At 35.2% G+C, this 27547-nt stretch overlaps 1 protein-coding gene across 2 annotated transcripts; it reads right to left on the minus strand.

The window, feature by feature from the left end:
* Positions 1-2310: 2310 nt before the first annotated feature.
* Positions 2311-26836, minus strand: LOC134532867 (uncharacterized). Of its 2 annotated transcripts, none has more exons than XM_063369867.1 (6): positions 26284-26836; positions 23383-23587; positions 21684-21899; positions 20276-20470; positions 14860-14994; positions 2311-7914 (listed from the first exon to the last, which is right to left on the minus strand). In XM_063369867.1, the coding sequence occupies exons 2-6, from the start codon at positions 23506-23508 to the stop codon at positions 7690-7692; spliced, it is 897 nt and encodes a 298-aa protein (XP_063225937.1). In that variant the 5' UTR covers positions 23509-23587; positions 26284-26836; the 3' UTR covers positions 2311-7689. The 2 variants fall into 2 exon arrangements, with proteins under 2 accessions (XP_063225937.1, XP_063225936.1); XM_063369866.1 differs by having other exon boundaries at positions 23368-23587; positions 26284-26770.
* Positions 26837-27547: the final 711 nt, after the last annotated feature.

Below are 27547 nucleotides of genomic sequence, written 5' to 3' on the forward strand. Positions count from 1 at the left end.
GTTAGATATTACAGGATCATGCCATCAGGACCAAGATATTAACTTGGATACGTTATTATGGTACTTTTACTACATTATCAATTGGTAGACAAAACAATAACAAGCTTGTAGTCAACAGAATAAAATTTATGTAAAATATTAAGTTTAGATGCATCTGCCTTGCATCGTACATGTGTGCTCCGTTTACTCGCCATATTTGAAGTAATGGCCGTTCAAAGCAAATTAAATTTACATGTTCATGAATATAATATCTTACATATACATTTACTATTTCCAATACTATTTACATCATCCACCAGCACTAAAAAGTAGGTTAGGAAAATTGAAAAGCCAAATTTAGCTATCGCTGTATGAATGCACATTATACATTTACAAAAAAAAAATAACAGTTTCTTACCTGTGGAAAGTTAATCCACCACAACTGCCGAATATATTACTGCAACCAAAAGCTGCACAAGCTTTCACCATCACAAGTCTTCATCAAAAAATTAAAACGGTGCCATTCAAAACAATGTAAGCATTCGCGTTTTTGACACCACTGGCTCTATCCCTGTCTTTCAAAATCGTATGCTGGGTGCTTCATGTTTGATTCCAGATTTCCACTCCACAGACTATTACCTCCATGGTCTCAGCCCGCCAGTATTGGCTCCTGCTGGTGGAACGCACCCCTAGCAAACCCAACCCAGGTCAAGCGCGGAGCTGGGACGCAAGTACTCCCAAAGTTACAATTTTACCACAGAGAACTCCACCTAGTGCGAACTGTCAATTAATCGTTGAACGCACTCGTAAAACAATCCCATTTAATCAACACGTAATTCGAAAAGTGCGTCGTAGCACACGAGTGCAAGCCTCCTCAGGGCACAGTAATAATCGAACGCCCTTAGGTTTCATCACGGCCCAAGGGCTTAAATTAAGTGCAAGGTAAAGTGCTGAAGCAACATCGAGAACAAACCACAAACATAAACAGAACCAGTGGTTTTTAACATTTAGTTGCGAGTCTTTCCTTTGACTCATTTTTTCAAATAATAAAGTTTCAATGTTAGCAATTAAAACTTTAGTCAATGTTTAGAAATGAAATTATCATCTGAATAATTAATCACACAAGGGTCAAGTACATTTAGTGAGTAAGTTATCAAATATTAAACCGAATAAAGGTAATATCTTTCTTGACACGTGGCTTGGCGTGCGGCGGAACTGTTACTCCCCCGCACGCCAGTCCCCTCCGACAGTTCTGATCAGCTCGTGGCTCGGGGCGAAAGTGTTCGTTCTGTAGGGAACCTTCAACTTGCAATTCTCTGATTCTAACCACTGGTAATTTATTATAGTCATGTTTCAAACCTTCTTTAACGTCAACTCCCCACGTGACCCCGGGTCGGATTTTACAGTGCAGGGATTAACCCGGTCGTCGTAAATTTCTGCCTTAAGGACAGCCATTGTCCGGACCTGGCCGGCTCCAGGAGACAGAGCTTTAGTTAACGCAGCCGAGCAGTCTCCCGGCCTCAACCACATCCCCTCGGGATTAATTTAATGTGAATAATTCGCACACGCGAATTAGGCTTACCGCCTGTAATCTTTAATATACAGACGTGGCCGACTCCAAGTGACCACTAAACCTCCCCTACGACGAACTGCCCTAGGGAGAGATATTAGTAACACAATCAAGAGTATAGTGTCGTGTAATACTCGTGTATCCATTTCTGCCAAAGAACTAATCAAGTCTAGTGCCGTGTACAATCCATGTTCGTCAATAAATACGCGTAACCATAATCCACAACCAGCCCCTTAGACTCGCCGCGGAAATCGAGCACGAGACCCCGGCTGACGGCAATACATATACCAATTAACCTATCCTGTACTAGTATCTTTCGATAAATATACAGGAGTTAAGGCAGGCACAGAGCATAAACTGATGTCTTTATAAATGAATTAAGGTACCTATTTTAATCTGAACAACTGTCCTTATGATATTTTTACTGTAGCTAATATAACCTAACAAATTATTCAAACAATTTTACAGTATTTTTTTTGTAGCTAACCTTATATAACCCACTTTTCATGGTATTTTAAAGTATTTTTAATGTAGCTTACATAACTCTAGTGACCACTCACCATTTGTGATTTATCTAACCTACCATCTACCACTCGTTAAAATGGTGCACTTTTGACAAACTACTTGATGTATCACAACTTTCTCTTAGAAAACAATCTGAAAACATGTCAAGAAGTTTTAAATATATATATATATATATATATATATATATATATATATATATATATATATATATATATATATATATATATCCCCTTGGGAAGATGCTGTCCTTCAGAGTTACCGTCTAGGATACTATAGGGTTAAACTCATTTAAAATGAGAAAAACATTGGTAAAGTTACCATAAACATTTTTTTCATTATTTAATTCTCTAAACCACACCATTTTCCTTGACTTCAATGGCCTTCACATATAGACACCAATGACTAACTAGTTGAAGGCATATATAAACTCTAATATATAATGATAATGGTATAAGGAATAAAAAATATTTCTCAAAATTTTTGCAATTACTCAATTTGGCTCGATTTTTAAGAACTTGACTAATAAATTATGAAGTGTGATCTCAACTTGGACTCGACGGTATTATTACTGAACTTGGCTCGGCTCGGCTCGACTCGACTCAAAAGTTTGCAGACCGTTCTATCTCTAATAGAATGTATACTGCAGTTCATAAGTCTTGTTTTATAGCATAATCATCACTCTCACATAATCGTCGCACTGTTATTTCAAGGCATCAAAATTTGTAAAAAAAAAAATTCTTGCATAAAAATTGCATGACGCTTTTATTCCGCTATTACAATGTAAACATGACCTTGACAAAGGTTCCAGGACAAACCACCATGCAATAGCAATTGGTTTTCAAGTTGCTGTCAGGCAGTATGGTAGTTATATGTAATGGGAAAATAAAGTAATTAAAAACTTGCTAAATATGTACCCGTAAAATATGATTTCCCAATCAATACGTCAAATGTTTTAGTCCTGCTATTTCCTCCATAAGATGTATATTATTTTTTCCCATGTAAGATGTTGCCCATAAACTTCTTTCCTGTATAAAATGATGTAAAGTTGAAACCTTTATGTTGTTAGGATACTACTACCGACTTATTTATTTAACAGAAAAAGTACGTTGCCATTGTGAAGCGCTAATTGGTACCATTGATGTTTGGTTACAATGATGCCCACATAGAGTACGCACACATAGTCAAATATCGATAATGCTAGCTCGCTGATTGCATGCAATGTGCACACTCTGTCTCGAGCTGAGTATATTACATTGGATAGCCTGCACTATTTTGTGGTTAGTGTGTACTATGACATAGTTATGGTTACTGTACACTACGTAAGTTCCAGCTCACGTTCAGGTCATGGTTTTTGATTTTTTATTTTAAGTTGAATAAAACTGTTTTTTTGCATGACTAATTAATTTAAATTGTTTGGCATCTTTTGTTTACTCTGCTTTTTAATTTAATGTACTTTCCATGCAACATGTTTTGTTTTTATGAAAAACTCAACCTCAACAAAAATGCTTTTCTCGCATAAAAATTGTACCCCTACTTTTCAAACTTGATTTTAGCATAAAATTAGCAACAATTATTCTATAGCATACGGCATATATTTTTCCAACTGTATCAGTTATTTACGTGCATGTTGCCTTTTAAAACTAATACTAATACAAATATTTTTAAAGATATTTTTACAACAGGTATTATTCTTTCAAATAAATGTTTATTGGCTGTGAAAACTCTAAACTAAATGGTGGGTTTATGCAAATAAATATGTACTGTACATTCATAAATTTCTTTTGAGTATGAAACATTTTGTGCGTACATGATTACAATCTGATAATCTAATTTTCTCGCACACAAAACATTCAATGTACAAATGTCATGCTTTGCAAACATTTTACACACTGTGGTAACTATTTACATATACCCAAAATAAAAAATACTATTACATTAGGATAAAAACATACATTCTATTTTGTATGTTCGAAATGGTATTAAAGCTTTAACACACAATGATGCTGGCAGTGTTTCTAAAATCTGTATGTATGTACATATCCGAAGTTCTTTCGAAGAGCTCACTTTGCTACATCTTCGTGATTCGCAACGGCACACTTGCTAAGAGCAGCAATGTTGTGTTTGTAAAACTGATAATCACACCAAAAAACAAACATATAATTTTTATAAGTACACCATTTTTCAACAACACAGACGCACCACTTTACAAACTGACAGTTAGTTACGACATCTGCCCTGAATCTCGTTTAGGTACCACATTAAAGACATTTAAGATAAAGGACTCAAAATAATAAATTAAATGCCTAGTGTCCTAAACAGAACACTACATGTCAGCAATGTATACACCCAAGTGGTAAACATTGTCATACTGTAGAATAAAAAAAAAATGGAAATAACAAAGTTTATGTTATTATTTTGCACCTACTGTCAACAATGAACACACATCTGCAAACACATACAATACAAAGGAGGTATGAACTGCAGTTTTTACTCAAAATACATAATGACAATATTTAAGGAACTGTACAACAAAGCCATAATCAGAACATTAAAAAATTAAAGCAACAGTGATACAATTCTCCCACATGACCTGGCTAAATACAGCTTTCTTATTTCAGTTAACGGCTCCTGAAACAGTTTAATACAACTGGCCAGTGTTTATATCACAAGGAAATGAACCCCAGGTCTATTTAAACATGATGCAACTGATGAGGTCATTTTTATAGCATAAAGGTACAAAAATGCCACTCAACTATTCTAAAAATTTCCAAAAATTACTCTGTTTTTTTTTGCAAATGATCAAATATTTACCTTTCTCAATATTCATAGATGGGTGTCCACACATCAGTTATTTAATTTTCCCTGACTTTCCATGATCAAAATTACAAACATCCCAAACTAATTTTCAGAAAGAAATAAAGAAAATCCAGCCTCTGCCACCACTATGGTTGACCTAGTTGAAACAAAGCCATACATCCGCCAATTTATAGTGTTTATGACTGTGTGCTAAAACACTATCTGGAAAAATGTTTTTACAGTCTGGCTTGACACAGACTGAAGCTTGACATTTTCCTCTCAAATTACTATCAATCGGGTATTTCCATAAATTTACAGGATTTCAAGTGGATTCCCAATATTTCCCTGACCAAGTCAAACTTCCTAGACTTTCCAGAATGTGGACACAGTAAATTTGGCAGCAATTTCAATTAGTTCTGAGACTTAATGCTTTGTTATATACAAAGCTGTTATTTTTGATCCGATTGCCATAATAATTTAGATTTTTTTAAATACGAAGAACAAACTAAACATTTTTCTGTTTTTAATAATTACTCAGTTTCACATGATCACTATATGTTGTAAACCCACATCCATGTCAATTTTAACATACGGTAGAAGTAAACAAACATATGGATACAACATGAGATGGATCTTAGATGTTACAGATTCCTAAATAAAACTATAAAAGTTCATTTAACACACACACCAACTATATCTTAATTGTGCACACAAACTTATATAAATAAATTACAATCAAAATAAAATATCTGTTACGATAAACATTAAAAATTAATTATCACTATTTTAAGCTGACAAAAATAAAATACCCGTAGATCTGTGCTGTGAGATCATATTGTGACTAGTAGTATAATATCGCATTTATATTATCCTGAATAATACTGAATACAGTGGTCAAACTTCTTCCAAAATAGGAAATCTACTATAGTCCTAAATTACTAAATTTAAATAAAAGGTCCACACACACACACCACCTATGCTGCCACTGCCAACCGCTTGTATTTATTATTTATGTATGGTCATGCGATCGTACAACTGACTGCACTGTGGTTTCCTATCCTCACTGCAAGCTAATGCTGGAGCAGTTTCTCAATACCTCCCTGCTACAGCAGTCGACATGCAGCATTACAGCTGAAGCTAATGACCACACTGCAATAACTGACAATGCAAGGAGCTAAGAATGGAAATTGCCACATCTGCCTTTACTGTAAATTAGGGCAGTAGGCACGTATGAACGATGCAATTACTGTGGTGGAATCTGGCTTACCTATTGGTTCTGCAAGACTTAATCTTGCATGAGGTGTCTACTGCAAAACAAAAGAAATGAGATAAACATAAAATAAATGTTATTTTGCTAACCTCATGACAATCTCAGGCTGAAAAATCTCCACATTACATCTGGACATAAATGCATATCAAAAGAGGAAAGCAAATCTACCAATATTACAGATGATGAAATTGCTATTGAATTGTTCCTTATTAAAAACGAAAAAGACAACAAATATTACTGAGTTTTAAAAAGCAAGTCTTGGGTCAATGTCTTGCATGGCCAGAATCAGTGAACATTACCTTGCCACTGGGTTGAGGTCATGTCTGTTGGCAACTGCTCCTCAATGTTACATTATGTTTCGAGGCAGCCATTTTCAAAAATAGTCCCTTAAATGAACAACCTATTTCCAATATAACTTAATCCACAATGACCCATCATTTAGAACATCTCCCCTAACATTTTTTATTTCAATCTTCATACAACTTTTCCATGTAAACTGCTTTACATGCAGTATTGTTTTCATTAAATCATTAATTCTAAGTGAAGTAACAAATCACATAAACAAATTCTAATAAATTCAAATATGAAGTTACACAGCAATTCAATCAGCAAAAGATGTAAAATAAATAGTGCAGTCTACACAAAACTGTAATACAATTTGCCTTGATCTTTAGTTTTACCTAAACCAAAAAAAAAAATTCATCTGGATAATCTTGATTTCCTGTTAATATTGTCTTGTCTCCAAAATTTTAATACTAAAAAAATTACTAAATATTGTGATAAAATGCCATAAAAATTCCTAGGCCTTCACAATGCATTTTATAATGTGGCAATAGTTTCAGGTTCACGTCAAATTATTAGAGTCCACCAGTGGCAATGGGAAAAAATGATTTACACAACTAAATTTGCTTGTTTAAGACTACCCAGCATTGCCTGAGTAACTATCTTGGTTTTGGTAAATACTTCTTGCCTGCTCACTAGGTCTCTTGCTAGCATGTCTCCACAGTGTCATTAACTGACCATCAAATAATGACAACCCCAATTGAAGATCAAGCTACAGAACATGTTTAGACCACCTTAAACCCAATCACGTTCTTTGACAAGCGGCAGACACATTTAACTTGAAAGCTGCCGATCGCTTTGCACACAAAGTCACGAAGATACGTTTGCAGACCACAATTTCCCATGGTGGTGTGAAAAACAAGTAAAAACTAATTGCGATGCAGGAGTCACATTAAAATGAGTATTATTCAACAAAACTTAAAATAGATAAATTAAAAAAATAACTTCTTTTTTTTTTAAATTCAATCAAATATTCATATTTTTCTTTGGTTACTACTTTTACCAGTCTATTGATTAAACATCAAAAACACAAATTTTTTATAACACATCAGTCTGTGCCAGACTTCCACATTAACGGCAATCACATAAAACAACTAAACAGCACATAATTGCTAAGAAATCCCGGATGAAACAGAAGGAACACAACATAATACTGACGGAGCGAAGGAACGGCTGCACAGGAGCGAGCGGGAACCCGCAGCGGGGATCATGGCAGGGGGCAGGGGTCGGTGCACTTGGAAGAACACGGCTGGACGTCGTCGACCGGCACGGGCACCTGCTGTAGCTGCAGCTGCAGGGGAGGGGAGGGGGCCCGGTGTCCCTGCGAGGTCACCAGGCCCGGGTCCTCGTCCACGGGGGCGTACTGCACCGGGCGGTGGCGCGTCACGACGGAGAGCAGCAAGGCCTCCGCGGCGCACAGGTACCCCAGCACCTGTCCGCACGCACGCGCACATCGCCTGTGTCTAGCACGCCTGCACTACAGCTTTACTACTACACCAACAAGCTACTTCCTCACGCAGAACTGCTGCAGAGTATTTACTAATTGTACGTTACAGTCCGATATCTGTAATCCAGCATTCTTTCATCCGGAACATTCGTAATCTGGTATAGTTCGAACTGCCCACGTTAAGAGGTTTCCGGGTGGATTCCCGTTTTCTGGCAAGTTGCCTACATTTTTTTGCACAATATTAGAACTGTGTATCTAAAAATAGGTATAACAGCTCAAAGTGTAACACTGACAGACTTCACTCACTCATCTATACGAACCCTAACCTACTTCCAGACAAACTAGAAGCTTGATATTTTCACAGAAGATAGAGATCTTGACCCGAAAATTACAAAAATTTGAAATTTTTTTCAAACCCTTGAAAAATATTAAAAACCATTAAGAAATCTGCCAAGCCAGGCCATCGTAGTATTGTTTCAGAAGAATAGTCATGGCAACACCACTGTTTGATGTGATGGAAAATCATCTAAACAATATAGCCATGAATAATTGCTATAAATACTTTTATTTATGACAAAACACTAATATAGCTTACTGGGAACAAAATGCTATAGCATCTTATTGATGATAAAATGCTGTATCACGAACCAGAGGATTTTAACATCATTTTCCATGATGTTTTTACAATCGGACCAATGTTTGTTTATTTGTAAACAATGACCATAGCCTACAAAAACATGTGAACACAGAAACAGCATTGCTCTCTTCTGTGAGCTATATGTTGTTTGCTGCGGAAAGTTATTGAAAAACATGCATCCTCGATTCAAGCTGTATGTTTGTGCGTGTGCCATGTCTTACAAATCTAATACTATGTACTTTTCTATGATTTTTATGTTGTTAATGAAAGCATGCATAGATTCAAGTTAGGATTAATTTTACATGTTGGAAGTTAAGCTTACTAAAATGTTAAAATTATTTGCATCCTGCTACATGTTGCACGTAAATGTGTAGTCTTATTTGATGTTTAAAACTGTTAAAAAAAAATAACACTTAAATAATTTACATTTGGTTGTTAAAGATCATATATCTAAGCTGAAAGCAAACTTCATAAAATTCAAAAATTCACACTGGCAGTAGTAGTCACAATCATGCAAAAAAAAAAATTACTAAAAAATTGCATAATTCAGTTTTAATAAAACACTGTCATTATTCTGTACATTCAACATTGTGATATTCAAATAATTATATTACCTGCACATAAAATGAATAGTTGGGTAGTTTACGTACATTTAAAACACTGTAAAACATTTTTAAAGTTTGTTAGGATAGGTTAACGACATTAAAATATTGTAAAAAAATTTTTACTGCTTGTTATGTTAGGTTTGCACCAGAGATTAAAATGTCCCCTTTGCCGAATTTTCCCATGGCAAAATCAATTTAATTTCTTATTGACATGGATGTAGCCTGAGTAGAGTTTCGTCAAGAAAACTGATGTAATAAAATCTAAACTCAACCTTGTTGAGTTTATCACCCTATAATCTGAAATGTACATTCAACTGTTAATACTGAGCCAACTTGTTTAAATTTTCATCAAACCCTATCACAACAAATGACACCTTAGAAACATGGTCATCTTGTATAAATTGTGCTGAAAGTCCTGAAACATAGTTAGAACATTACATCATTCACTAATCATCGTTTCCAGGACCAAAGTTTTTTAGAACAGCATGACGGGTCGTTACCACAACGCCGAACGTACAATAACGCCGAAAACCATAACGCCGAATGCCAAATTGACCGCAATGCCGACAGCTAGAAAACTGCTGTGTACCACAACGCAGAAATACAGTAACGCCGAAAAATGTACCACAACCTAACATAACCTAGGCTAGCATAACCTAGCCTAGCCTAGCCTAGCCTAGCCTAGCCTAGCCTAACCTAACCTTACCTAACCTAACCTTTGTGGCAGTCCTGCAATGACATTTTTCGGCGTTAATGTATTTCGGCGTTGTGGTACACAGCAGTTTTCTAGCTGTCGGCGTTGTAGTCAATTTGGCATTCGGCGTTATTGTACGTTCGGCGTTGTGGTGCGTCCCCCAGCATGACTAGTACCCTAACCATCCACAGTAGCTTTATCTATAATTTCAGTTTAACATGGTTAAATACGCAGCCAAAAGATAAATTTCATTTTCGTAATATAATTTAACATTTGCGGTTTTTTATACTGAAAATGAGTGGTATGGCCATGGCCTACAAACAAACTTATTTTGTCAGTAACAACACCCCAAACACTAATACTTGAGGTACACTGCCAGTATGTAATAGGCTAACAATACAGCATGAATGATAATAATTGTGGGTATGCGAGTTTTTTTTCCAACTATTTAAAATACAATGACACTGAAATTATAAAGAATACTGCTTTAAAATCGCAGCTACCTTGTGCTTAACAATAACAAAGGTTTGTACCACAGAAAATGTTTCTTAATGAGCATGAATTGAAAGTAAAAAATATTATATACAGGAGAGTATAATTCATCCAAAACATCCAAACAACGGAAATAATTTTGTAAAGACTTAAATTACAATATTAATTTTTTTAAATTAATTTTGACGGTCATATATTTTTGCACAGTTAACATAAAAACTGCTAAGCGAAAGAGGAGTGTGTGCATGGCAAGTTCAGGACTGGCTGTAGCCGGGAAAAGGAGCGGAAGGAAGTGGATGGGAGGGATGACTCTCGCTTAATGGCTAGAGAGGAAATCTAAAAATAAACTAGCCAGAATTTGTGAATGTATGCGTATCATGAGCATGAGTAACCATACCTCAAGCCATGTTGATGGTTCTCACTCCCCCTTCCAAAACAAGTTTAATGTACGAGAACTGGCACGACACGCAAACGTCTTGTATCTTGACAGGTTTTGTGACGCATGAAGCATTTTCCCAGAAAAGAAGTAAAATTCCAGACAGTTTCGTAGTTTTCCCCAAGCCCTTTCTAATTCCCAACATTTTCCCATTTTTCTGTTTTCCCGATTTAGTGGCCACACTGTGTATGACAACATGGATTGATGAAATATGATGAAATCTAAAATTTTGGCCTCAAGATTTATCACATCTACGTCGGTAATACCTTAGTTACAGCCAACGTCTTAGATACCAGGTAAATTTTCTAATTTTTTCACAAATGTTTCAAACAAATAGTATCATGCTTAACTTACGGTTGACCTATCAAAATAATAAAATCTATCATTTCTTTTTTTGATTACGATTTTTTGTAGCATCATCAGTTATAAGTAAAAATTTAGTTATAAATATAGATTGAGTTTGTTCCAAACATTTTTAATATTTTTCCCCATTCTTATGCAGCACCTAAAATCATTATATTTAGCATATTTTAGGCATTTGGAAGTGTGTACATTCCCTCCAAATATAATGGCTCCATCTGTTCAATAAAAGTGTAAATAATTTTTTTTATTTTAATAAGTAAAAAACACACAAAAAACATGTATTTTCCCACTAATAATATATAGCTACAGACCCAATGTGGGGGATTGGGAGCAAAGTCTCCAATGAGTGAAACTGAAAGCGAGTTTACATATAAAGCAAAAGGACAGATTATTATAAATTTTATTAAATACAATTAATCTGTATATTAAATTTTTTTTTGGTATTCCTGTTAAAACTATATTGACTACAATAATCGGGAAAAATAACTTTTCCGGCATAGCCTGGGTTCCCAATATGCCAGTTGACACAGCCTTCACTGTACTGTATCTCTGCTTGTACATTTGTTGTGATTAAATTGTGGGAGGTCTCTAAACTCTGGGTGGCTTAAAACAGTATTCCATATGAACAAAGTCACATTTCGTTTAAGTTCTAAAAATGTAGTGCAAAAAAATATTTCTAATGCAAATGCAGATTTTGAATGCCTCCAGTCATTAAGTAATGAACTAACCAAAAGCATGCAGAACTTTATTCTACCACATGAAAATGAACACATCTATTCAATCAGAACTCTGGTTGAGTGTTCGGATAGGCAGCTAACCACCAAGCATTTGATTCCCAGCATTATTTTTCCGCAAGCGGTAAATGTGGGAGACAATGTAGTGTGTCTGTGAGTTTTCTAAAAGTTCTACCGCTTCTTTCAATTACACATTCCTTCACTCCACCATCTTCTGATTGTTTCAACCATCACCCATTTTTGATGAATTTTATTTTCACTTTATATGAAATAAATATTCTATCATTTATTCATTCAAAATACAATTTACTGTTGTGTACTGGTATATGTTGAGATGATTTCTCTCTTATGTAGCAAGTAGCAAACTCTGGAAAGTTACATTAAATGAAAATAAAAAAAATTAAATAATATCAATTTTTTTCCCTTAACACTTCTCAATCTGTATAAAGACACTAGTAATTTTAAAATACATGCCATTTAAAAATGCTTTTGGGTAAAATGCTCTTGTTCTAATGCATGGAGGACTCTTAGTGAGGCTTCCACACAGACACAGTTCTTGTGGCCAGGGGTGGATCACATGACCCCACAATAATATGCTGCGAGGTTAGAGTTCTCATAAGGAATAACAAGCCTGCAGCAGTATTTCTAGACTTTAGCGTGATTATTATGTAAGTTTGAGGAAACCTTACAAGCACTGATTTTTGTATGGTGTTCTTATATTTCTCTCACCTTTCATTTAAAACAGGTGTCAAGTTTTTTTTATTATACTTCTTTAAGTGCATTACGAAAAAATTATGAGTGAATTTTTATGATGTGCATGCACCATGCAACAAAATTTTCACAGGATGAAAAAAAGGCTACATACAAATAAAAATTATATAAGTGCTTTGAATCTTATACAGTAGAACCCTGTAATAATGTTTTTCAAGGGGGAAAAAGAAAAAAAAACATTATAAGCAAGAAACACTAATTTAGCACTCAATAGTATTTTAAATGTTTACTGATGGACTCATTAAGCTAAGTAAATTAATTTCACGTTAAAAGGAATATATCCCAATATGAATTCCTATATTTTTAACCTACTTCTTAAACTCCGTACATTCACAAAAAAAAACCTACATCATATTTGTGAAACAATTTCATTTTAGTTTATAGCACTTAGTATGAAATTTAATACTAAAATAATATTTTTTGCCAAACATCATATATAAAAAAATGGGTGCGTGTACTTAAGTACGCGCGTGAGAAGTTATACTTCTTTGGCATCATTAAAAAATTATTTTTTAATTGCATGCACAAATAGTGCGTGGAGTCCCTCCGCGCGGAAAAAGTGAAACTTCGTAATGTGGAAATGAAAATAGGAAAGGTAGAAATTGATTTTTAGTGAAATCATATTGTATCAAATCAAACTAAAAAAATAAATCATGAAATCATTCAACAATAAAAGCTGTTTATTTAATTAAGCGGACGGGTTCGCCCTAAGGAGAAAATTGACGCTGCGAGACCTCGTGGACATAGAGAAATGACACACACTCACTATTTATGTGTCTATGAAACATGATTACTTTCTGTTATTTAAATTGTAATATACAAAAAGGGTATTGAAAATTGAAACAAATATGGCGACACTACAAACTGTCAGTATCTTTATTTTTTTCTTACTCTCTACTTAGTTCCTTACTCTCGCTCCGTCTCATTCTATTACCCCTCCCCAGGAGCGTTAAAAGTTTAACGCAACCTTGTTGAAAGTCGCATTAGAAGTATAATTTCAAAAATGGAAAAGTAAACACAAAATCCCTTGACATTTGAATGTTCACTCATTACAGTTATTATTTAGTTATAAAATCATCTATTTTTGTCTGTTTCCTACTGGCTAGTACTACTTTTCCCAAGTACTGTAGTCCTCTATTTACCACATGGAGCACATCACACACTCAGGTACGTTACTCTGAGCTCCCACAAAGTTCCTCAATACAGTTGCAGCTTGATATGCTTTGTATGTATGTATGCTATGTATTTGTTATTGTTTCCCTAGGTGAAGATGCCAACAGACACGACACTGCAAACTTGAGTGTATGGTACTGTGCTACAGTGCACAGGGTTAGTTAATTAGCCAGTGCTCACTGGAAGCGCCAGTGTTCTGGTGCACTTCCATTTTGTTTTCGCACACAAACCTATTTGAAAAATCTATATCTATGGTATGACTGTAAACAAAAACGTAATTATTATGTGTTGATATTATTTAATTTACGCGTTTAATTTAATTGGTTGAATAATGGTTGGAATAGTTACATTTATAAAACCGTTTGTGCCACATACTGGATTCAGAAAGCAAACATTATAAGCAGGAGCAGCATAATTAGTGGAATATTATAAACGGGAAATAAATACATTGCTCTTATGGGGAAATTGTCGGGACTTAAAAAATATGGCATTATAAGCGGGAAAACATTATATGCCGGAACATTATAACCGGGTTTCACTGTACTTTATTGAATGATAATGAATACTGGTACAATTAATTAAAATTATTTATTTATTGTAAGTATTAGTGATAGAAATGATGTTTATGAACCTTTTCATGAAAGTGTATTTTTTAAAGTGAGGTTTTGTTCCCATATGTATAATTTATTTGCAGTATAAATTACCTAATACATTATTTACCAAAATAATTAAAATTAATAAAGTACAATAAACATTCAGCACATTAGAGATTTTCTCTATTAATTAAAATTTATCTCAATTATCATACTAAATTAAGTATAAAATTTTATACACATGTTTATATTAATTTTAAATACAGAGTATTTATCAAAAAAAAATTTAATTTCATTGAATTTATACTTTACTAATCATATTTATAATATCTCACCAGTTGTTTTATTATTTAATCTCAATTAATCATTTGCATGCAAAATGATAGTAAGTTTTTATTATGCCAAGTAAGTATAACTTCTAAATGTACATACCCCTGTCACGAGCAGCTGCTGAATGGTCCACTTGGGGACCCAGGAGTACGACTCGTGGTACATGTGTATGAGGTGCACGATGAGCGACGAGCTGACCAGATACAGGAAGCTCACGCTCACATAAAATAGGGCATTCTGGGGGAAAAAAATATGCATTATTTTTTCATAAACATCAAAGTTCCAAACATGAAATGAGGTTAAAACTAAGACACTTATACAAATACCTAACCTACAATGAAGTGTGTTGGATCGAATACCAACGAATGTGGATATAAACGCACAAGCTATGAGTAGAGGCCAAATTCTAAACTGCACAGACAAAACCTAACTGAAATCCAAGATGCCAGTAGTTTGTTTATACATTACAATATACTAAAACACAAGTTAAGCTGTCACATAACTTTAAAAATAAAGCTTTCAAACTCAAATGTATAACTTCGAGTTGAACACTTCTTAAAATATGTAAGTTGGGAATCTTAAAATATGTAAGTTGGGAATCAAGTCAAATGGAGGTAAATTTTACAAAAATACCAACTTTCTTTACAAATTCAACGGTCCATTAATAGAAAAATTATGGTTTTTTAAATTAGAAAACTGAGGTAATTAGCTGTCACTTTTATGAATAAAAAGTGCTACATTTTACCCTTTAAAAGTCATTGCTAGAGACATGCAGTTTTGGGGTTTATTTTATAGCAAAATTCGTTGTTATTTACCCTTAAAAGTGGTGTTATCATACATCAAAAGCGGTGTTATTTTTTAAATAGTTTTAGCACTATAAATTAAAAAAATTAAGCTAAGCATACCTTGAAATTTTGGACACATTCTTGCATTGTACAGTTGCACTAGCAGCAGTAATTTACAATCGAATTTACACATCACTTTTTACATACAGTAATTGAAAATATTTTAGTACCTAAACCAGCAAGAATAAATATGAAGTCTCTAAAATAGTGACATAAACACATGGAACAAAATCCTCAAACTTTAGCTCTCGAAAGCAAAAGTAGCCATGATACACAAATTAGCCTCACTTAAATTTGTCCTGCGGTCTGTTAAGACTGTGTTATATGAGGACAAAAATCGTTCACAGTCAACGTTTGCAGAAGGCATCCAGATGGCTTCAAGGCAGCTGGAAGCAAACAATGGCTGTGACAGCTTTACTACATTCAATGACTTCACTACGTCCACTGAATTGTCTGTTTCCATTTGTTTTGTAACAATGTCCTGAAGCTGACCAAAACCAGCTGTTAATTCTTCAGTGCTTATGGAGTAGAGACTATGGACAGTTTTCAGTTTCTGCACCATTTCTGGGTTTAATTTAGCAAGCAACAAACTTTCCTGACTAAAAATTTGAATTGCTTCAAATCTCTTTCTACTTGGGTCAGTTGTCATGAGAGAGTTCAGTTTGGAAAGGGCTTGTGTTGCTGTTCTTGTGATGGACACTTTAGCTTCAGCAGCTTTAGCGGGGGGCATGTTAGACAAAGCTCTACTGGTTGCCTCAAAATAAATGCCACGAGTGATGTTTTCAAATTTTTTTTTTATACCTTGCAAGTCCCCATATAGTGAATGGGCAGTTGGATACAAAGAACCTTCAAGTTTCTGTATTAGCTCTACAAGGCTCTTGGCATGCTCTTTCACAAAGACAGCTTGACAAAGAATGAGAGAAATGTCATTTTCTGTGAGTGAACACAGAAACTCAACCCCTGAATTTTGTGTTGCCTTTAGTTCATCTGTTTTGCAGAAATCAACAATGTCATGTATGTAGTCTGCTACATAAAAAACGCTGTTGAACCAGGAATTCCATCTAGTAACAACAGGAAGTGGGAACAATGGACGTTTCTCTCCATGCTTTTCTTCAAGAAAGCTAGCATACAGGTGCCTTCTTTTCCTGGTGTTGTTGAACACATTTTTTATTTTGCTCATAGCATTGTTCAACTCAGGCAACTCTTTCACCCAGACATTGCCAACTAGATTTAACTTATGTGCCCAGCACTGGACATGCGTTAACTGGTCTCCAAGGATTACTTCGAGAGTACTAACAGCCTTGGTCATATAACGAGCAGCATCGGTTACTACTGAGAGCACATCACCATACTGTACATTGTACATTTTGAGTGAATCTAAAATTGCCCTCACACAGTTTGTGGCATTAGCAGCTTCAAGAAAGTGAACTCCTGCAACAAATATTTCTGGTTTATCCTGTTGAAGATTCAGAATTCTAAATAAAACAACAAATACACACCTACCCATTTTATCTGTTGTTTCGTCGCACAGTATGTCAATTTTTTTGTCCTTTAATGCAGTTTTGGCATCTTCAATTCTGCATTTGGCTATGTCCCCTACATATTTCTCACGGACTGTTCTCGCAAGTGGCATGTCTCCAGCACCTTCGATGTATTTGTTCAGCCATGCCCTGATATTAGGATCATCAAGCTTTTCAAGGGGTATATTTGCCTTTATAAAGGTCTCTGCTGTTTCCTTTATAAATTCCAACTTTTTGTCTTTTTGGACATTATTTTTTGCTGTCTGAAACGCTGAAGATATTGACGACTGGCGTTCAGACGCACTAGATGAGCCTTGCAATGAAGAGAGACGCTTCTTGTGTTTTTCACTGCCTACATGTTTTTCACATGAGTCTTTCCTATCCCAAGAGACGGTGACATTACAGTGACGACAAAAAAGTGTGGTTGAATCACTAGCATAAAGTCCGTGTTGAGAAAATTCAGAGGCTCGCTGTTTTGCAGTTACCGGCACTTTAGGCATTTTAATAGGCCTAATGTTTTAGCCGACCTTTAAATTGTACACCTTTAATTTATTTCACAGACGTTGAAAACTATCTGTAACAAAATTCGACCCGTTAAACTTTAACTTGCGCACAACAGAATGTTACGAATCGTCACCGTGTTTGCATTTTAAATTTGGTATTTGGTTAATAAAAATGGACGCAATGGACAAACAACGCTAAAGACTATATAAGAGAACAACGCTTCGAGAAACAACCTGCTGTAAACACCGTGATAATCGACTGTCCAGGCGAGCCGAATATCAAAATACAGCAAAACCCCTTATTTGCACTTTTCATGGGGACAAAGTAAAAAAGTGTAAAAAGCGGGAAAGTGTAAATAAAGGGAAAAGTAAGAAATACGTTAAAGTTAATTAAAATACAGTCGCATCCTGCCGCGTTCAGAACGGGCTACATTACACAGTAAAAATAAATAAAAAAGGGGCGCAAATTGATGAAAATTTACCGTCAATTGCGCGCCTTGCGCGGAGAAAGGTCATTGTACTCGATCATCTGTTGTTACAGTGCGGCCCAGTGCGGCGTCTGTTCTCTGAGCTGCGCATGCGCAGTATAACTCATTCAATGCTCCGCCCAGACTCGTGACCTTCCATCAGCAGCCAGCCAATAGAAGCGAGCCTAGCGGAAAAAAATATAAGCTCCACCTCCCGTGTACCAGTTTTGTCCAGTTCTAATACCAGTTTATTGGTATACGCACCCGCTTACTCGCTGCCGTGACATGTTCAAGTTTACGTTCATCTTGATGTCTTGATACCAATAATTAATAATTTACGATCCCCACAAATAAATGGTTAGTTTAAAAAATATGCGTCAACAGTATAATACTTCCGAAATTATATAATACGTATAAAACAGTTACCAAGATTCCACTCATTTTATCTTGTGAAGTTCATGTCTCGTACCAGTATTTCGGCTAAGTTGTGACATAAATACAGTATCAGCACTTACAATGTTACGATCAGCCACGTAATATTTCCGACATTTCCGTTACGTTTCTATATTCGTGAGTTTACGTTTTTCCCTAGTACATTTTAGATTGTCTCCTGCTGTAATTACTCGGACTTTTACACGCCTAGGCTTAAATTGTTACATGTTTAGAAATAAAAGCAACTTTTCATGTTATAAAATACACTGTGTGGGTAGTTATCTTTGGTTTTTTGTTGTTTCACGTTTGTTACTGTATTTACAAATTGAATTGCCGTGTTCGAATGAGGAAAATGTTCTGACTGTTCGCCGAAAATTCAAGGATTTCGCGTTATTATCCAAAATGTGAGAAATTCGCGTTATTCTTAAAAATGTACTCAAATTCGCGTAAAAATTCGTTTTATCGCAATCGCGAAATATGCATGTCTCTAGTCATTGCTAATTACACACAACATGCATGGCTGCTGCAAAGATGTACCTGAATAGAATGATTTTTTAAGTCTTTATAATTTGAAATGTTTACATGATACAATATATTGGTTTTTTTTTTGACGTGATAACGTCTTATAAATCGATGAACGCCGGCTGCACGCACGAAAAATTGTCACGTTCCGCCTGATCCAAGCATGCAAGAACCGGCCAACCACCGTGCGAGAAAATCTTCTATAATATAAAACAGGTTAAGGCGGGCTTTTTAACTAATTGTTCGTGATTATATTTAAACAAATTATTTAAATTTAATTTGCAAAAACTGTAAATAATATTTTAAAATTAAAAAGTATGCAATTTTTCATTAATGTTTTCTTATGACGTTATCACGTAAAATTATCGCCCGTAAACCGACTTTACAGACAACCCCCCGTTTTTTTCAGTTATATGGTAAATACACACAAAAAACAGTTCCAAAAGTTCTAGTTTCAGAATTACCAACCATATTTACTGTCTCCTGCACAGGAGAACAGTCCTCATCACTGGCTGGTTATGTTGCTGATTGATAGGGCTGAGGTATATTTTTGTATTTGAGGTTAGTTTAGGCTGGATCATAGTAATTTAATTCAAGGGGTAGAATCAATACTGAAAGAAGTCAGAAACATTATAAGAACTGACCTACCAAAGGCCAAAAAAATTTCATTTTTGTTAAGTGACCCACAAAAAATTTAATTCATATTTTTTGGTCATTAAATAAAATGTTTCACTTATAACAATAAAGTGTTAATTTTAAAAAAAAATCTAATAGTAAATTTGCTGAACAAACAAGTAAAACTTTTGCATAAAATATTCTTTAATTTTGTTAGAAATGTCACCTTCCACCCCAATCTGGGTTCAAACGACTATATTTTCAAATGGTCCAAATTAATACCCTAGGCCTAGACCAACACCAGACAGATCTAGGCTATGAACAGAACACAGGTGAGCATACAACAAATAATATGTGGCATAGCCTAACATTACAAATAAATTTTTTATTATTTTTAGTTAAAGATGAATTTTATTATCTGGTGACAAAATTTTTTCCAAATTCTATTACGAAATTTCAATTACTGGAGGTTTTCTAATGGTAAAAAAAAATTTTGCTAAGAGAAAAGAACACATTTTTCTAGTGTAAAGTTGGTATGTACAAAAATTAACGTTGCACGTACATTGGGCTGTCCTGTATGAATTGATCATAGTGCGACAGGCCGAACCACTCACCACCTTGCCCCAGTTGAACGGAAAGAAGTAGAGTATGTGTGATATGTCGAGGAAGATGAGGAGGCACGTGACCAGCAGCGTGAGGATGGTGACGAACATCATGAGCCGCAGTCGGCTGGCGAGGGGCAGCATGTACACGCCCACCTTGACCGTGCCGGACGAGCAGAGGCACGCCAGGCACGCCACAGAAGAGATCTGCGCGCGCAAGACCCACCACCGTCGCACCACACCACCACGCAATGGTTTACCGGGAAAATTTCACCGGTACACACCATGTTATTTATTAGTACTGACTACGAGTCAGCACATCAATTGGGGCTATTGTACTTTTTTTCTATATTGGTTATTATGCAGGCACAAATCATAAAAAAGTAACTTGAGGATTGGCTAAAAATAGAAACTGGATAAGGGTTATAACATTATTTATTTTTACATCTATAACATCCCACCACACCATCACACAATGGTTTACTGGGAAATTTTCACCGGTACACACCATGCATGTTATTTATTACATGTATTGACTACGAGTCAGCACATCAATTGGGGCTACTGTACTTTTTTTCTATATTGGTTATTATGCAGGCACAAATAATAAAAAAAGTAAACATGAGGTTTGGCTAAAAATAGAAACTGGATAAGGGTCATAACATTATTTATTTTTACATCTTCACAACTTTAATATTATCCCCTTCCCTCCTCAATTTTTATTAATTAATAATGAAATAATTTATAATGCAAATAAATTATCCATATGGGAACATAACCTCACAAACACTCCCATTAAAAATGGCCACGAGACTACTAAACCCTCCACAGACATCCCTGCCAGCGACAATGGAAGATTACAAGCAACCTGACATCGTTGTACATAGAGAACCTATGCTCACATAAATAAACTTTAAAAAGTTTATAAACACAATTTATATCATTAATATTCACAATAAATAAGTCATTAATTATATGGACCAGTATTCAATATCAATAATTAAAGTTTATGATTTAAAAGCATGCATATATATATATATATATATATATATATATATATATATATATATATATATATATATTTTTTGTAAGTGGCCTTTATTCATTGTTTCAATTTTTTCGTATAGCTGCACGCACAACGTAAAAAATTCTTTCTAACATTTTTTTCCCCCCCATTATGTGCCTAAAGAAGTATAACCTCAAAAATCTTTAAATATGTACACATTACTGAGTACACATAACTGTAACTGTGATCTGCATGTATAGCCACAACATGTAAGGTTTCCTATACATTCTATTAAAAATCTCGAAACTCAACTAGGGTTCCCCCCTGGAGCCCTGCCCCACCCTCTCGCCGGCCCTGTGTGTACGTCCATCCCCAAAGGACAGTGTCAACAAGATGTAACAACAGCGTGCTCACCAACAACAGCACGCGAATGACGCCGGTGGACGACTTGAGGTGCGACTCGTCACAGTACAGCACCACCCCCGAGAACAGGGAGCCGGAGTTCGGGGACTCTGGCAGCTGGCTGTGGTAGTTGGCATGGGAGTCCCACGACCGCACCGTCACCGCAGGGGACTCACAGTCGGGGATCCCCCTTGCCACGCCCGTCTGGCTGCCCGCTATTTCAAAATCCTGAAATACAGCATCCGCAACAATACAAGTAATCCACATACGCTCGTCAAACCACAGTCAATTCTAATTACAGTAGTGGCTCTATTAACCCAGCTTCGATTAACCGAGGTTCCGTATTATCCAAGCCGACCTGAAGCCCCAACAACGGCAAAGACTGTTGAAACGTTTACTTGAGAACCTAGAAAACCATCTAGCCAATGTCAAAAACCTAAATATAAATAACCCCAAAGATGATATTTACTGGTTGGGTAAATCATTAAGTGACATCAAAAACTCTACACTGAAGGAAAGCTGGAAAAGCATCACCCTAAAAATGATACAAGTTGGGCAACTGAAAACAACAATTTTCTAATAATGTCCGTGTTGTCCGAGATTTTACTTATACGAGGTAGCCGTAATCCACATGAACTCAGTTAATCAAGACTGTACTGTATGAACTCATACGTAAATCCAAACCAACAACTTTTACAATTTTTCATTTCTCAACTGTTATTACTAAGCTGAATATATTAATATAAAAAAAACTTAACACATCCAAAACATGAAAATTAGTGAGAATGTACATCACAAGAACATTCAATATTTTAATTTAAACTTATCATTTTTCTGGCACATTACATCTACATACATGGCTTTTGATTTGTATGTAAGTGCACGATGGAAAGGTAGCTGAATATTATAAAGTTTAAAGTGTGCTATCCCCACTGGGATGAATAGTCTGAGCCTGGGTGTTGCCTCTCTAACAGAAGTCTGTTTGTTGCATTTGAGAATCATTAGCAATGACAAAATAAGTTTCCAAAAATTTTAACCATAAGGACAAATCAAACATTTCTCACTTAGCCAAAAATTCTAAGATGTCATCTTACAAAACTATTACTGTCAATGGCACCTTGGAAGTGTCTTGGCAGCTCAAAAGCATGAGTCTATTAGAACTGCAGCACTAAATCAAAATCATTGTAGCTTTTTTTAAAGTTAAATACATACCTTCAAAATAGAACTCCCAAACTAACACACATGCATGCCAAATCACACTTCAGTTAAACAATCATTAACGAAAAATCACAAAATTAACAAAAAAAATTACATTTTAAATATTACAGAAATAATTCCTTAAGGAGCATTCAGATAAACTAATAAATTAAGTAGTTAATAAGTAGATGGGACACAAATTAATTACAAATAATTCTTAGTTCTCAAAACTTTCTACTATATTCCCAATTGAATTGTAAAAACTTCCAGAATACTTAGAGTACGACATTAATACTAGTACAAAATTAAAGCATTCTAAAATGAAAATATTTTTTTACAGATAATACTTGAAATACTTAATGTTAAAAGCACTCAAATTCTAATCACAATTTACGACAAGCCATACTGCAAAGATTTAATACTTGACAACACCGCTAATAAGACTTGTTTCGAGTTTAGCATACATGACTTGGAACGTAGTAAATCGCAAATTACTCACCATTTGCCGACTCACCTGAATGTCTTCTGGGCGGTAGCTGGCCGGCTCCAGGTCGCGAATCTCTTCCAGCAAGACCTCAATCTCGTCTGCTCCGTAAAGGTCCGATACCGAGTTGATGTATCGTCCCGGCTCTGACTGCATGGCCCTGCTACGTGCACCCTGGCCCGCCCATTCTCGCGTCCACTAGCCGCGCACATTTACCAGAAGCGTGCCTTCCCACCTGCAAAGACAGCGTTCCTGCTTTCACAGCCAGCGTTCCCTTACTCTCACTCCAAACCATTTTCTTGAGTTTTCCCATCCAACCAGGCCACTACTAACGCGATCTGGGTTTGATTACAGGCGGGGCCGAACCAGGATATTTCACAAGTAGGAAATGTGACGGTGTTGCCTTTGGCTGGTGGGTTTTCTTAGGGCAGTCCCATTTCTCCCACCCAGGCCTCTACAAAATCTCTGAAAGTTTAGAAGGCAGGAATAAAATCTAAGCACCAGAAATTTAATAAAAATATATACTTTTGTGAATAGCTCTACTTTTATATTTTATTTTAACAATAAAGTGTCTTCATCTGTATGTTCACATACCCGCTGGTTTAAACAATCTGGCCAATGTGACTTCTGAACTCTATGTATGCTGTTGAATTGTACAATTGATATTGATAATGATAATGATATATGCCTTTGTGATAAAATGATTTAACAAAACAATTATTGTTTAAACCAAAATGGACTTATAAAAAAAAATTACCAATGTCATAACACAGGGTTTGTTTTAGCAATTTGTACTTATTTTTTTCAAACAATGTAAATAACTGAATAATAAACTTATTTATAGAAACACTTGAATGCACTCCCCTCTCCAATTTTTAAAGTAATTATTATGAAGCAAACACAGAAGCAAATTATCACTACACCACAGTTAAAATTCTTGACATTAAAAAAATTGGTTTACAGTGTTCCTTAAGATGGGACTTTATTATAATACATATATCCTTCTTCTACAATAACACATATGTACTTCAAATACACCATGACCACTGCATACTGCATAGGCAGTATCTAAGCATGTATTTGGGACCACCACCTGTGGGTTCTGACCAAATAGAACTCTCTTGAGATTATATGCACACTATATGCACTAATAGAACACTGGCTTGCTCCTCAACTGCATTTTCATCTCTACTCACAAGAAACCGAACTGACACAGTTTTTGCATAAAAAACACTCCTCTATGAGACTTTTTTAACAGTGACCCTTTGATTTCATGGTGACATTCAAAAGAATAAGGCTCCCTCCACACACCTATCCTACTCAGAATACTGCGCATCAAATTTTTCATGCCTTAAAATACATGTGAAAACAATCACTATAGTCTTTTTTTACCTGCCAAAAAAAATATCTATTAAAAATTAAACCGTTAAATAAAACAACCATTGGAACATACAATAACTCATGAATGCTATTCGTAAACAAATACCTTCGAGAAATCTGGAAAGGTTTGTAAACAGTGCTTTAACACTGTGCCCAGCCAGGCTGCTACCTTGATATGGGGATCACACGTTAAATTTCTGTAACTTTAATTAAGAATGATAAATTCAAAACTTTTTCAGTGCAGCAATAAACACCTAAATCTTTATTCTTTGCGTACCCTGTAACATCCATATTTGAAACCACCTATATCTTTATTCTTTGCATAACATCCATATTTGCAACCAAACCATTTTGCACAAAACCAGTCAACAGCTTACCCAATCAGGAGCATATGCAGAATTTCATTTCCAAGGAAGGTGGAGGTATTTAACTGCTTCACCTGCTATTTTGATTTCAATTCGTTTCCTTCTGTTGGTTGGAATGATAACATTTTTATAGTTTTCAATTAATTTAAAATATTTGGTGGCAATTAATTTTCAGAGACAAGATACAGAAGTGGGCCTAGGAGAGCTTTGAAGCACTCCTGCCTTAACCGCAAAATACGGTGACTATTTACCAGCAACATCAAAGTGTGCTCTTCCATCAAGATCAAGATATGATTTAAAAAAATAAAAATGAACACCACAGTTTCTTAAGTGCTCCAAATTTTCTACTAGGCATGCTCTTGTGTTTAGCCACCTTCCCTTGCTGATAACACTAATTTACTCTGGTGGCCATTCTAGACTTGCATATAATTGCAAATCAAATAATTTACACTTCTAATTAGGTGTATCCATTTGAACTAAAACAGCATAGACCATATTATACTTTTATTTGTCAGTCATTGTATATATTGAATAAAGTTAAAAAAAGACTAAGTAAAAAAATACTGAAATACCACCAATTATAGCAGCCATCAATTTAAAACATGACACTTCTTATAAGACCTTAAGTCAAAATTTACTCTTCTTGATTTAGGTGAATGGACAGCATGCCTTAAGCCATTTGAGCCATGGGCCATCCTAGGCTTAAATTATTTCATGCGAACTGACAAGTGAAAAAGTTCAATTAAACAGTATGTTATGTTAGGACCAACAGAATAAAATTATTATTTTTTTACCTACTGAATAAGTATAAAACTATACTTTTACCACATTTTAATGCAATAGACAAAATCTAAACAAAACTTTCACATTTTTGCGATCATGTGTACATGCAATAGACTAGCCAAATCCAGAAAACCTGTAAAAATCTAACTAAACCAGAAAATTACAGGTAAACTACTTGAAACATCACAACACCTCTTAAGAGTTTGATTCAAAACGATTTCAGGTAGTGATAAAAAGCCATTCAGAATATAAACTTCAATCGTTCGCTAGAGCCTCTAAACTTTGTTTTAACTAACATGCAGTAAACAATTACTCATGTGGTTTACGTAAACATTATTTTATGTCATGGAAAATAAATAATTATACCCAAAATTTAACTTGAGTTTTAGACAGTGCGACTCACCTTAAACATAGTATGTCAATGTTTGATTCCAGCTAGTTTAAAAGAATGTCCCACTATGCCAAAAGTTAGTAACGAAATATGCTTCGCAAAAATGCTAATATCGTCAATAGAGGGACACGACGCCGAATGTTTTTAACAGTCCATTTCATTAGCACAAAACATTTAGTTGAGATTCAAAATTAATCTATTTATTATTGTACAAGATAAAAATATTTACTCGACCACAGTACGTCATCACGCTTATCACAATTATTGACAATATGAACACATGTTAACCTACGACGCAAAACTAATACGCGCACAGTAAAACGACAAATATTTTCTTTGAACATTAGTTTAAAACCTCAAGAAATTGTATATATAGACCATTTAAAAGCTACTTTCAAAACACCATATTTCATTGACATATCACATAAAAATCCACTTTTGTAGTCTGCCACAACAGAATTTTCGGCAACCGCCATGTTTACTAAATATGTCAAAGATCAAATAAAAGTGAACACAACACTACTTTGTAGACAGTTCAACAGGTCTTACCAAAGAGCATAATGGCAACCTACAAGCATGAGATTTATTAATTCAGGAACTATCACACTATAGAAATGTTTAAATTACAAAATTCTAGCCATTAAGGTATATTAAGACAGTTTAAATTGCCCAATTTTTATTAATACCAAAAAAAAATTAATCTGAAAATATTTGGGGCCGGTATTGCAAGACACAAAACATAGGTATAGCTATAAACTAAAAATATTCAAAGTGCACGATATGACAAGACTAGTACGTTAATTTTAGAGGACCGATTTTGGTGTCCTATCTATGGTCTATATGTTTTCGATCTGTTGTACAAATTCTGCGGAAGCACATTTAGAGGACAATATAAACAGTAACCACTAATAAATAGGTATATATTTTCGAATTGTTAAATATTTAGCAGAGCTTATGGGTAAAGTTATTCAACAAATTATACAGAAAATTCAAATTGCTAATTAGTTCTATCACACTTCTGAAACATTTTGTTCGCCTGGGGGAAACTATTGTCTAGGGCTTATGTTCACCTTGTTCACTGTAGCTGCTTCGTGGTTTAGCTGCTTGGTGTTTTATTCATAAATTGAATGCTCAGCATGCATAAAAATCAGCCACGAGCTTCCCCTCGTCTCCCGTCCCTAACAGTGCCGACACAACCATGTTTCCACGCCCAGTACCTTGTTTTGACTTTTCCCTTTGCAGCCGCACCTGACGAGCGCTCTGCTGTGTGTGACAT

Source organism: Bacillus rossius, chromosome 6 (genome assembly GCF_032445375.1).
Source record: "Bacillus rossius redtenbacheri isolate Brsri chromosome 6, Brsri_v3, whole genome shotgun sequence".
NCBI lineage: Eukaryota > Metazoa > Arthropoda > Insecta > Phasmatodea > Bacillidae > Bacillus > Bacillus rossius.